This window comes from Periplaneta americana, chromosome 9 (assembly GCF_040183065.1).
Source record: "Periplaneta americana isolate PAMFEO1 chromosome 9, P.americana_PAMFEO1_priV1, whole genome shotgun sequence".
In the NCBI taxonomy this organism is placed as follows: domain Eukaryota; kingdom Metazoa; phylum Arthropoda; class Insecta; order Blattodea; family Blattidae; genus Periplaneta; species Periplaneta americana.
This window is the reverse complement of record NC_091125.1, coordinates 54,511,299-54,525,631: the sequence shown is the minus strand read 5'-3', so window position 1 is coordinate 54,525,631 and position 14,333 is coordinate 54,511,299. Positions and strand designations below refer to the sequence as shown.

Below are 14,333 nucleotides of genomic sequence, written 5' to 3'. Positions count from 1 at the left end.
GATCTCCAGAGAACAAGGTGCCAGTGCAGGTGTTACGTGCTGTCTCTTCTCACTTTATAGATCTCTTGGATATGGAACAACAAGTTTTGATGGAGAAATCATTGCAATAAGTGAAAGTATCAGGAATCTTCTATGCCACATCAATAAATTTAAGAATGCAGTTATATTGTCAGACTCCAAAGCAGCTATTCTATCAATAGTCTCTAAACACACACCTTCATCTCAAACAGCAGAAATAACCAAAATGCTCTCTCAATTAATATCAGTCAATAAAAGAATTGTATTCCAATGGATACCATCCGATTGTGGAGTCCTGGGAAACGAGACTGTGGATGCTTTAGCAAAGAAGGGCAGCACTGCTACTTACAGACCTGTTACTAAATCTACGTATTACTCTGTAAAAGATTTATTAAATCTTCATACTTTAACTTCAACAAACAAAATTTGATAATACAATCTAAAGAGAAAAAATGGAACTCTCTGCATCATAATCCACAGTTAATTCATGATTTACCACGAAAATCTCTATAGCTGCATTTAGATTGGCAACAGGCCATGACTGGAATTGGAATATATCAGTCCCCTAACTGCCCATTGTGCAACTCAAACCAAGAAATGGATTCGGAACACCTCAAAATCTGTGCTTCAGTGGCTGACCATGATAATATCTTTGAAAAATATTGGAGTGCAAGAGGTCAAATGACTTTATTGTCAAATGCCTGGCATTAGAAAACAACATTATTTAGCTGCTATCTACCTTCATAATTATGTTTTATGTTTCTCCTATAGACATGGGTTTTCTTGATACAAAATAATCAACTTCTCGTAAAAGGAATCCATATTGCATGCATCTAGCTATCGTGACAGTCAGTAGATCGAAATATAGCTTCTAGGCAAAGCCCATTGAACAATCAAAATATGCTCTTTGACTGTGTATTGTTTCCAAATTACGTAAGCATAAACATGAAAGTTAGGGGTTTGCAAACTTCCATGTTAACATCTAACGGTAATGTAAACGTCAGTGTTTATGTGAATCATTGTGAATGATCCCATTTGGTAACCTGACCACAAACTTCTGTGTTTATATGTATGAAGTTTATGTTTAATTTTCATTGTGAATGGGCCTTAAATATATCCAAAATATTTACATAAAATATAACCGCATTTCATCAGTATTCATAATGAATTTAGATACGTTCTTTTCATATAAATAGCAGCTTGTATTGTAGTAGTTACTAAGACTGAAGAAAAATACAGGCACAAGTGACTAAGATGAATCATAAGAATACAGCTGCAGCTCTCCATGAAATTTTAAATTTAAACTAAGTACAGTACTTGAATTTCTTTTAAAATAAAATTATGCACATTCTTTAAAGACAGGCTTATAAAACATAAATAAGCCATATGCTTGCACTGAGTTGAAACTACACTGTACTATACGTCATGTAAGTGCATGAAGATAAGTTGCTACTATAAATATCCTGTACAGAAGTGGCGGCGAGACCTGGCATGTGAGCTGTGCGAGTGCGGAAAGAATGAGCTATCGAGAATTTGTTTCATGATGGTTAACATTGCATGAATCTACAGACACAGAAGTTCATCTCAGACTAAAATGTATCTTCCCTCTCCATTTCACAGCACATGTTAAGGTCACAGGTCACAGGACAGGTCTTGCCTCCTCTACTGTGTTTTAAGACCTCCTCTACTGTGTTTTATGCATGCAGATTGGAGAACACTGGAGTGTCCTTCCTAGGCTAGTGTGCATGGTATCTGAGCAGTAAGAAATTTATGGAAAGAGAGCATTTATGGAAATGCTGCTAGCCGAATTATATTCACAGCAGCCGCTTACTACAATGTGGAAGACTAAGAAAAAAATATATATATATAGTTTATTTAACGACGTTCGCAACTGCAGAGGTTATATCAGAGTCTAACATGAGCCTGTCACATTTAAACACACTTAAATGAAATCGACCTGGGCCAGGATCGAACCCACAATCTCGAGCATAAAAGACCAGCGCTATAACGACTATACTACCCAGACCGACGACTAAGTAAAGATCTTCAAAACAAAACCATCATCAATGCCCTTTACTGGATCACTAAAAAGGAATGAAATATAATCTCCATTGTTCTCATTGCAAAAGTACAAGTATTTCCGGAAATTATGTTCTAATATATGTTTTCATTTTTAAACAACTGCTGGCAGCAGCAACAGTTTATTATACATTCACTTCCTAACCATGAAAAACTCAATGTCAATATCATTCCTTAGCCATTAATTTAAATGTACTGGCATATATAAAAAATGAAGTGAGACTCGCTAGACTACATCACTAACATTGTAATTTTAGCATGTGGACATCATAAAGAGCCTATCATTGTTTTTTTGCTTTTGATGGTATTTTCACTGCAACACTACATCGCTGCCAAATTCAATTCCTCATTCTTAACAGAGTTGAAGATATATACATTATCAAGAGTAGAGATCATTTTGTCTGGGCATGGTGTCATTGTATATTATTGTTGTCATTGTACCATATATTACTATCACTTTTACCTTCCATTGTGATTCAGGAGAGCCAACAATCGTGACTTTTCTCTCAGTTTGCTGATCCTGAGGTTTGTCCTGCTCTAGAGGGGCAATCTTTACCGATGCTCCGGAGAAGCGAATAATGTTGCGGATGTGTGTGCCTTTGGTCCCTATGATCGCACCAACAGCATTATTTGGGATATACAAAAATGTGGTCTCCTGTGAACAAAATTACATTACAATAAGAATGCTTCGTAACAACATGATATAACAATAACAAGTTTTATTCTGGATTCTTAAGTGGGAAGCATATAAAAATATATATCAAAATTAAAGCAAATAATATAATTTAATAAGGAACATAAGTTGCAGAGAACTCGTCTTCCATACAAATTATGTGGAACTAAAATTGTCTGAAAAAAACAAACAAGGCCTCAACAAATAGAATTCCCTAAAAATTGGTCCTGCACTGAATAAATCAACTCTCCCCATATTATAAGACTGAAAAAGGTCTGAAATAAAAAAGTAATAAATAACAAATTGTTTTAAGACAGTTTTGCTCATGCTTCCCAACAGTGATGAATTCTGAATTCAGGAGACAGCCCAGAGGGAAATGTTATCCCCCCCTCCCCCCAGCAGGAGATTTCAGACTTGAACTAAAAATACAGTAAAACTTCTTTCGTACATTTCACACTTATTCATTTCGATATTTTTCCAAGGTCCCGGAAAAATTCCTATAATTTTCTTGTTAATTTATTTCAGAAGTACGTTTTCTGTTTATTCACTTTTTACACTATGATTGATAGTATTTTAAACTCCAGGAGCCACGAAACGTCATTTATATGTTCTGAATCAATTATGCTCGAAATTAGTTTCCCGTGAAAATGGAAGTAAACAAAAATACCATGTGTTCATTGTTAAGATGCAGCCCACTTTGAAATTCGTAGAAATTCGAAGCTGCTCATACTGTTTCCAACATTCTTGTGTTTTAATGATGTTGTTACTTTTTTAGAAATAGTGACATGTTTTGTAACACATCACGATGTAACTGAACAAATTATGGAACAGTCATCATAACTTGAAGGCATCGTTTATTCCTTAGGAACAAGCAATCCATAACAACAGGCTTTCTACTAAAATATTACACGTCATTAAATGAAGATCACATGGTAAGTCAACTTCGTAAAATTTTTTGGGCTAAGCTTCGAAATGTAACATACCAGCCAGCTTTGGCTCTAAGCAGTTAAGAATTTCCAACAAACGATCTTACCTTCTTCAAGAGTAAGTGTTATAAATTTGAGTATCTACAGTATTACAAACTCAAAGATGGCTTATCTATTAAGTTCTAAATTTCTCTTGTGAAAATGTTATTAAATCGACGTAACTCATTCTTCCCATTAAATGCTTATTTCACACGTTCTTAAATGCTATTTCAGTTATTCGATTTTACTTATGCATCTTTTAGACTCTCATGAAACATATAAATGGAGTTTTACTGTATCATTTACACAATATTATACTTCAATTTGATATGAATTTTCAGTAACTAATACTGTACAATGTAGATTTTCAGATAGTGATTTCCTTGCAATGTTTTTTTTTTTTTGGGAGGAGGGGGGAGGATTTTATAGGAAAGACTACTGGGTGTTCATTTCAAAGTGTGTCATGACGTCACTGTTGATGAGTCAGCGATTTGAAGCGAGTTTCAGCTTTTGTGTCAGAGAAGTTGCCTATTAATCAAGAGGTTCAATCTGAACTTGAGAACGTGTACGGTATAACTTGAACGTCGTAGCAAGAGATGGCGGTCTGTACGGTCTGTGTGCTACCATAACCTCTTTCGAACTGTATTTTGCGCGGCCAAGTTGTACACAGGTTGTTATCATCGGTTGCATACGGCAACATTCCTCAATACAAATCAAATGTCCATGTTGACCGTCCAAGTTAATGTCAACAAATACTGTACGTAAGTAACCGTCTTAACCCTCTCCCCATATCCCGACAGTAAGAAAAAACTCACCTCAGTACACGTTTCGAAACAGTTCACATTCCTGCCACTACCGGCATTACCGTATGTATCGGTAAGTACTCTTCTGAATGAACGCCGTACTTGCTAGGCAACTTCTCTGGCAGATAAGTAATACACCTCTGCGGAAGTGTAGGAAGATTGAATTCTCTAGGCTCATCGACTAGCCACGTCACGGCATACAGCGAGCCATGACACACTTTGAACTGAACACCCAGTAGTTGGAGAGAAAATCTGCATAGCCATAGCCGAGTCTGCAAGCCAATCTTGATTGGTTGAAATTTAAACTGTCTGAATTTTCAGTCTTGATTGTTATAGTTAAGAAGTCAGGTGTGCTGTGTTTTTATTGGCGTAGTTTTCAGTGTTAGCTTTTTTTTTTAAGTTAATGCCTACATTAACATTTTGCAGTACCTATTTAAAACAAATATAAACGAATGGAAGCTCTATTTCTTTAACTAACCCCATTTTTATATGTTCCCTTTCACATAGACTGTCTCTGATAGGTAAGATCTGAATTAGTGTTTCTTTTGCTACTGGTTCCGCCACTTAATGGTAAAAAATCTAGATTGCTTCCAAATACTGGTTATAGATATTTGTAGAGCAGAGTACAGGGCAGTTTTGAAGATAGAACTATCCATGTTTTCTTGTGCTACTGAACACATGTGGAATTGATTAATGATGGAAGCATAGTAAGTAGGATATAAATTTCTTTATAAATCACTTCCAAAGAGAAATATTTAAGATACACTTGCATTGTGTGATGTGTTTTGATAACGAAAATCCACACGGTTTTTATGTTTATTTAGTTATATGATCAAGTAATGACAAATAAGCTTCACTGTTTCAACAGTTGGCACCATAAAATATGAAAAGATTTTTTTTTTCTATATTTACTTAATTATTCGGCAAAATCTCGTATCCAAAACTAGCCTAGTCCCTTTGGTGCCTGCTAATAGGGATTATACTGTAAATGGGAAACTAGTTAGTTGCTAGTGATCACGGAATTTCAGTTTATCCATTTTCATTCTGACTTTTCAGTAGTAATTTAAGAAATGTATATGGTTCCAGACTTCTGACTCACCCTATATATCATGTCCACCAAACTATAATTTTGATGATAAAAACTTACCATCTTCCAACACCACTCAAAAATCTGTCCAAATGAGGGTAAAATTATTATTATAGGAAGATAAGGCAAAGACAAAAATCTCTAAAATGCAATGTACATATTTCGTTGCAGAATTTATTCTTACACATGGATGTTGTGTATCATGAACACTGGAGGAATTGAGTAGTGAGATATGGCTGTTTCCATTATACGTATTGAAATTTACTGATGATAAGTATAATGTGATACGAATTCTAAATTTTCAATAACTATAACAAGATGTTTCTCATAGCCCATGTCCCAACCATGAAAATCTATACTAATAATAAATCTGTAGCCGAAATTTTTCTGGTAATTTTCGATTTTCCAAAAATAATTGGTCCTAACATATATAATTAACCACCCTGAAACCGGAAATCGCTTTTTTGAAATTTTTTTGTTTGTCTGTCTGTCTGTCTGTATGTTTGTTACCTTTTCACGCGATAATGGCTTAATGGATTTCGATGAAAATTGGAATATAAATTAAGTTCATTGTAACTTAGATTTTAGGCTATATGGCATTTCAAAATACTTTATTTAAAAGGGGGGTTTTAAGGGGGCCTGAATTAAATAAATCGAAATATCTCGCTTATTATTGATTTTTGTGAAAAATGTTACATAACAAAAGTTTCTTTAAACATCATTTCCGATAAGTTTTATTCTTTCAAAAATTTTGATAGGACTGATATTTAATGAGATAAATGAGTTTTAAAATTAAAATAACTGCCATCTAAGGCTGTGTAATGAAATGAAAAACAAATGACTTCATCTATAAGGGGCCTTGGACAGCAACAATCGAAAGCTATGAAAGATAGCCTACAGAGAATGTTTCTGTGTTTGTATGAAGTAATATCGGAAGCTAAATTAACAGATTTGTATAGCTAATTAATTATTATTTCACCATTGGAAAGTATAGTTTCTCTAGATGGACATAATACTATAATGTTATTACAGTAACTTTTGATATAATAATGTAATGTAATGTAATGTAATGTAATGTAATATAATATAATATAATATAATGTAATGTAATGTAATATAATACTATATAATACAATATAATTTAAGTTATTTGAAGGGTTCAGAACCATAGTGGGCCAAGCGCCATTTACTGAATACGTAGAAAACAACAAGGGTTAAAATTAAGTTATTACCATAATTCAATGGAAACATATTATAGCAAGTAAAATAAAGTATACACATTAAATCTAAATGATGTCAATGTTTTTTTGTTTATTTTAGTTGGTTTAGTAGTTAGTTTCATTTTGGAGATGCCGATAAGCTCACTGTATTATAATATCAATTTTTGTTTTCCACCTGTGCTTATCTTAATATTTGGATTTATATGAACGTTTTCGACACTCGGTGTGTGTCATCTTCAGATATGGGGTCTATGTCATTGTGTGTTGTGAAGACCTAGCTTCTTAATTATGTTGTGGGTTGTTCACTTGTGTATGACCTTTCATGATTTCTTAATTTAGCTAAAATTACTATAAGCAGTGTGTGGTTGGTTGTTATGATTCTGTTAAATTCTATCTTTTGAAAACCCATATAGGACAATAGAAAATTATGTTAAAACCATTATTATGACACATAAATATAAACAAGTAAAATATATACACTATAAAAACACTGTAAAACACTGTATACACTATATCACTTTTATCACATATATGGTTGGCTGTGTTGGCCTGTTATATCGTTAAAATTGGGTTGTTTTTACTGTTCTTGGTAGAAACTGTCTTTTTGACGCACTTTCACTGATTTTCCATAGTATTGTATGTTGGAGTTTTTGATGTTGTTCAAGTTGACTACTGTGAATCGTGGATGCTGTTATTGAGTACTTAGACGTATATAATACAAGCTATTTTCTGTTGAGTCCGCTGTCTAGTATGGCCATGCGTGTCTGCAACAATTTACTTTATATTAATAGATTGAATTAAGACGATTTTGTTTTTTATTAAGTTGGAATCTATCGCGTAAAAATGTTGTATGGAAAATACTTACAATTTTAGCTGATGTTGGAGTGTTCCTATGTGGTGCATGGCTGAGACTAGAATGGCGGGCTCAATTACAATATTTTCTTAATGTACGTCACCTGGAGTGGGAAGGGAGGGGTATTGGTGGGACCTGTGTGGTTGTTGTGTGTGTTTGTTTCGGCGGGAATAATTTAAACAAGTTAAAAGTGGGTTATTTGTATTGGCTATTTGTTCGTTGAGGAGAGGTCTTCCTGAGTTAAATTCTTTTATAATGTGAAATTGTTCCGCGGTGTCTATTGTGGAGTTATTTATGATTTTTTAATATTTTTAATGTGTCATTTATATTTGTTAATTCATGATTTTCCTCGATGAGGTGCTGTGCAAATTTGGATTTGTTCCTATTGTAAATAAAATCGGAGGTGTGTTCACGGTATCTAATTTTGAAGTTTCGTCGAGTCTGACCTATGTATGTTTTGGGGTAATTTTTACATTTCAATTGATATATTCCGCTGTTTAGTAATGGTTCGTTGTTGTTGGTTTTGTTCGGAATTATATTGTTTAGTTTATTGTTGGTGATGGGAGCTATATTGATGTTTTGTTTTTTGAAAAAATTACTGAGTTTGTTTGATATTTTCCCATAGAAAGTCAAACTGTGCCATTGTTTTTTGTTTTTTATTTTTGCGGGTTGGAGTGTAGTGGAGTCTTTTTTTATTTAGTTTTAATTTTCTTTTTTGTATTAATTTATTGATTAATTGGTTTTCATATCCGTTTTCCCTGGCTAGTTTTTTTTATGTAATTTAGTTCTTTGTTATAATTATCTTTATTTAATGGGGTTGTAAGCAATCTGTCAATGAGAAAACGGAATTTGCTAATTTTGTGTGTAATGGGGTGCGTGGATTGTTTGTTTATAGAGTGTGTGGTTGAAGTTTGTTTCCTGTGTATGTTGAATGTTATTATTGGAGGTTCTATTGTTATATTTAGGTCCAAAAAATTGAGACTATTTTTATTGTTACTTTGTTCTACTGTGAATTTTATATTTTGGTGTAGTTTGTTGAACTCATTTAATATTTGATTGTCTATGTTTTGAGTGTTTTCATATAGTATTAATGTATCGTCGATGTATCTCGCGTAAATACTAAAGTTGAATTTTTTGCTTAGGTTATTTATGTGTTTGTTTTCTAGATCTAGTAAGAATATATTAGCTAAAAATCCGGAGAGGGGGTCACCCATGGCTAATCCTGTTGATTGGGTGTATATTTTATTGTCGAATTTAAAGTAATTCTGTTTTAGAGATGTTTTCAGTAATTGAGTAACTTGTTTGATTAGGTTATTGTCTAATTGGGCCTCGTGAAGTTTTCTAGTGACTATATTGATGGTTTCATCTATTGGTATGTTGGTGTATAGATTAGTAACATCTAATGAGAGTATTTTGGTGTTATTTGTGGTTTTCAGTTTTTGAAGTTTTTTTTAGAATTTGTTTAGTGTTGATGATAGTGTGTTGGGTGTCATGGATGATGTTATTGTTTAGAAACTTATATAAATGTTTGTTGAGTTTGTGGTTTGGTGCTTCTCTACTGTTTACTATAGGTCTCATTGTCATTTCTGTTTTGTGGGTTTTGGGAAGTGTTTTTAGGTTGGGTGCTTTAGGGTTTTTCATAATATAGTTATGGGTTTTGTTTTTTGGTATGAAATCTGGTGCATTTTTTATTGCAGTTTTTGATATGATTCTGTAGGGTCTGATTTTAATTCTGTGATCTGGTTGCTATTAAAGAATGCGTTAGTTTTGTCTATGTATTCTGCTTTATTCATCAGTACTATTGCGTCATTTTTATCTGCTTTTATGTGTATGATGTTGTTTTCCTCTAGTTTTTGTTTTAGTAATTTTAGCTCTTTGTGTTGTTTTTTAGCTGTTATGAACTCTTCTTTGGTTGTTGGGTCTTTTACGTAATTCTCTATAATTTTTGCAGTGCTATATAGTAGAAATTCTTTGTTTTCGTGGTCGCTATTCTGAATAATATGTTGAGTTTCGATTGCTAGGTTTTCAAAAGATAGAATTTAACAGAATCATAACAACCAACCACACACTGCTTATAGTAATTTTAGCTAAATTAAGAAATCATGAAAGGTCATACACAAGTGAACAACCCACAACATAATTAAGAAGCTAGGTCTTCACAACACACAATGACATAGATCCCATATCTGAAGATGACACACACCGAGTGTCGAAAACGTTCATATAAATCCAAATATTAAGATAAGCACAGGTGGAAAACAAAAATTGATATTATAATTATTTTAGTTGGTTATTTAACGACGCTGTATCAACTACTAGGTTATTTAGCGTCGATGAGATTGGTGATAGCGAGATGAGGCCGAGGATTCGCCATAGATTACCTTGCATTCACATTACGGTTGGGGAAAACCTCGGAAAAAACCCAGCCAGGTAATCAGCCCAAGCGGGAATCGAACCCGCGCCCGAACATAACTTCAGACCGGCAGGCAAGCACCTTAACCGACTGAGCCATGCCGGTGGCTATGTCAATGTTCATTAAACTATGGTTGCATGTAATAACAATTAAAAAACATGTTGAAGGAATTGTCATTGCACCAAATGAGTGCTTTCTGAACCAAAATGATCGCATTTTAATTATTTAAATACAATTTAAATTAAGTAACATATTAAATGATTTATCCTTCTATCAAACACGAATGTTCCCTGGATCAAACATCTTATTTTAATTATGTAATTACTTTATATTTATTTCTAACAGGTGCAGCATAGCACACGGGTACGGCTAGTAAACTAATAAAGTAATGCATGTCTTGTGGAAGATACGTTGGTGCACAAAAATCTTACCTGAGTATCACCACCCTGTGGTCCACCAGGTTGAGTTGTGGGTATGGATGACTGATACATGGAAGGGTAGGGGGCAGGGCCCGGTCCATACATTCCACCTGGGAAGCCAGCAGAACCTCGCGATGTATAGCCCATGTTTGAGGTAGACATCATGGCCATCGGGTGCAAACCAGGGAACATCATACTTTGAGGCTGCAACAGCACACATTCTAAATATTAAGATATAAATACGACAGGTTTCCGGACATTTATTCGAACAAACTCTTGGAATGTAAAAGGTCTGAACTTTCCAAACTATTTTAATTGCTATGGACACGATTTTAAAAAGTAGGGTTACTGAAAATAAATCCAGTTCAAACTCTGCCCACAGGAGGGATGAATCAACTTTGGTATCAGGTGAGTAGGTAGTATTATATATACAAAGTGGCTAAATACGTAATTTAAATTGGATACATAGAAAATTATACCAGAACATATATTGTATTAACATTTCACTCACCGCCATTGCTTGCAAATCATTCTCGTAGCTCTGCCGTAACTTGGCACTGATCAATGCTTCTGCCTTTGACATATTTTCTATGGACCCTTTCACCGTTATTATCCTCTCAAGATTAAAGCTGTTAATGTCATTGATGCTGCAAAAGTAAGAGGCTTGTTTTAATACTGTCAGTTAATAGACATATCATGTCACTTGCAAGTAAGTTTCTAATAATAATAATAATAATAATAATAATAATAATAATAATGCAGTCCTCAAAAGCTCCAAAAATGGTAAAGTCCCTGGTGAAGAGGGGATAAATTATATAACTTTTTAAATATGCTGGACAGCAGTTTTCCTACAGATTTCTATATTTTCTGAATTTCATTTGGAATGGTGCATCTTCTCCTAATTTCTGGCAAAAAGCTCCGATGATCCCAATATATAAAAAAGGGGATAAAAAGAACTGTGACAACTATAGGGGCATCAGTTTACTGAACACGGGATACAAAATATACTCCAACATCATTATAAATTTTTACTTCCGTGAAACTGAGGAAAACTTTGTGAAGGAAATTTAAAGTATTCATAAGATACGCATTATGCCATCTGTAGTTTAAGATTGTGATTTTGTGAGAAAACTTCTTTTCAATGGTCTCTGGGAAGAAACTTTTTCTTAGGGATACTTCAACACTTGATCTAATGGAGATAACTGTTATATGTAGTGTTGCTAATTCCACAGTTTTCCTGTTGGATCTGGTATTTTTCAGTGTTAGTTTAGCAGGTAATGTATTTGAGGCTATCAAATGCAAAACTCGCCTTATACAGGTGAAGTGATTTATCAGAAAACAGGAAAAACCGTTATGGATATGGACAGTTTTGCATTTGCATTTGATACTAGTTTTCTGAGCTCTATGAAAGAGGAATTATTAGACAAGATTTGCACAAACTGACTATATCAGCAGATAAAGAGCTACATGAAGTACAACATCCCATATGTAACTATTTTTTTTTTAAATTTTGGATAAGACTAGTTTTGCACATTATAGCCTCATTTTTTAAATTCGTATTGCTGATGAAAGGTTTTAGCAGGTTTTTTAACACTCATAATCTCATTTTATGTTGACAATACAGCAATTTAGCAACTTCTGCACTGTTTCATAGTGGGTTTTTAAGAATCGAGTTGACAACAGTAGTTAAATATATTTGAAATTAACTAATTGTAAGTATTATATCTAGATATTGAATCACTGAGAGAAAGTTGTCAAACATAGGGAATTTACTAACACTAAGGTAATTTAAACTGTAAGAAGAAGTAACTGCATAAGAAGTTCTAACTGCTAAAAATGTAGCACAGATCATGAGTCTTTCTCCAAAGTATCAAAAAGATATGAGCAATGGTACAATTTCTGGAGACTCTGACTTCAAATTCAATTGCCGAATATCACACAATTTTTTGCGGAATAAAGAAGAGCTACAATAATAAAAAGTGAAATATCAATATATAAATTGGCAGTGAATGGAATTTTCCAAGTGTTGCTATGTCAGCATAATTGAGTGGATGATATACAGTACAATCTTGATTATTCGCCATAATAAAGGCAAGGGGAGGAACAGTGAATTGAAAAATCCTTTCTGTTTATTCTGACCTTATTTTTATGTTCTTTTAAAGAAGTCTGCCACTTTTTTCTGAACTACTACCAGCAATTTGTTTCTGATATTCATATAATTTCCCTCCCTCCCCAAAACCCCTCATGAAGATCTCCATTAATTCAAGTGCAGTTTGTAGTGGAACACGCATTCAGGCACTATCTCTTCTTCCCCTTAACTATCGTCATTGTCACTCACACTTGTAGCCTCAAATATTAGCTGGGTATTCGCGATTAATTAGGAAGAAAAAGTGGCAATACTGTCACATAATATGAGACAGGTAATCAAGGCTTTTTTGTATACTGCGCAAGAAAGCCCATTCCATTCTGTGAAATTTCATACTTTGGAACAAAAGTTTTTCCATTTGCATTCAAATATATGATTAAGGTATTCATTAATCAAATCTTAACACATTTTCTATAAGTCCCTTTGTGACCAGCCACCAAGGACCTCAGTTAAGTGGGAATATTTATGGAAACCTCAGTAAGACTTTAGGGAAGAACATCATGACAGACCAGATTCAGATTAAGTCCCATAGATTTGTACCTTATCTCAAAGTTGGGGAAACACGAGAAACATCATGGGACATATGAAGATGGAAGCAAAGCAAGATGATATACCAAACAATTATATAATTAAACAACTGCTGATGAGAGAAGAAAAAGGAAACTGTGCAATCGAAGAAAATAATATACTACAGCTTTGCACGAAAATGTTTAAGATACCAGCTCTATGCAGAAAGCATTTCTAACTCATTCCAATCCAATTCCCAATTACCCATGATCAGAACATAATTTCTCAGACGAAGGTAAAGGAATAGCCGCTACATTTCTAAAGCAGCCTGTTCACAGTAACTGAATTTATGTTATATTTGAAAGAAAGAACAGATGTGCAAGGTTTATAAACAAATGAAGACAAAACATAAGACGAGTACCTATGTAAAAAGTTTGTAAGCAAAGAAGTACAGTTATTTCAAGTGGCCGAAAGTGGTTGGTATTTCTGACATTAAGAGAAGACCAAGATGGGCTCGTTTCCACCCCCCCCCCCCAAAAATTCAATAGCAAGTTTTGTATTTCGAAACAAGTTCTGATACTCTCTACCATGAACTCTAATTATTAATTTTAAATAAATTAAATCCTTATAGAAATTTAAGCTCATATCGTCCCTTGCAAGGCAGAGTATTGTAAGCACCATTTTTCTAACTGTATAGGAAATATGGTTATGATACTTATCTAACATGGTGGCAAACATAGTAGTCAAAGTTTAAACCAGCGGTCATCAGCACATTGCACTCTTGGGTTAGCACCTCTTACCCGCAGGTCTCTTACAGCACAAGCGTGCATCCATGGCTGCTGGTGGGTATGCTTCCTTACGCACGATGGTGCATGTTGCGATACACTGCTTACCCATTACTCATTTCAGCGAGTGCCGACAACCACTGGTTTAAACCAACTTATCAGTGGGGGGGGGGGGAATTTCGGGGCCCATGGCACTTTCAGTCGATGAGCAGTGCCATGCAAGTTATTCTGGCAGTTACTTTACCTTGCAGGGGACGATATATAGTTTAACTTATTGCGTTAGTATTTGGCTTCAACTTCCTAGTTTATTTTAAAGGTCTAAATATTTTTTATATTACATTATTTCATACATATGTTATAAATAA

The 14,333-nt window shown here is 34.1% G+C and overlaps 1 protein-coding gene across 4 annotated transcripts in view; it reads right to left on the bottom strand.

Annotated features, from left to right (window-relative positions):
• The window catches only part of Imp (IGF-II mRNA-binding protein), a 345,234-nt gene that overhangs the window by 19,311 nt on the left and 311,590 nt on the right, over positions 1-14,333 (bottom strand). For all 4 annotated transcript variants that reach the window (XM_069834736.1, XM_069834737.1, XM_069834738.1 and 1 more), the window contains 3 exons: positions 11,042-11,177; positions 10,543-10,734; positions 2,561-2,752 (listed from right to left, as the gene is read on the bottom strand). In XM_069834736.1, coding sequence (XP_069690837.1) covers positions 2,561-2,752; positions 10,543-10,734; positions 11,042-11,177 — 520 coding nt within the window. The remainder of the gene's footprint in view (positions 1-2,560; positions 2,753-10,542; positions 10,735-11,041; positions 11,178-14,333) is intronic.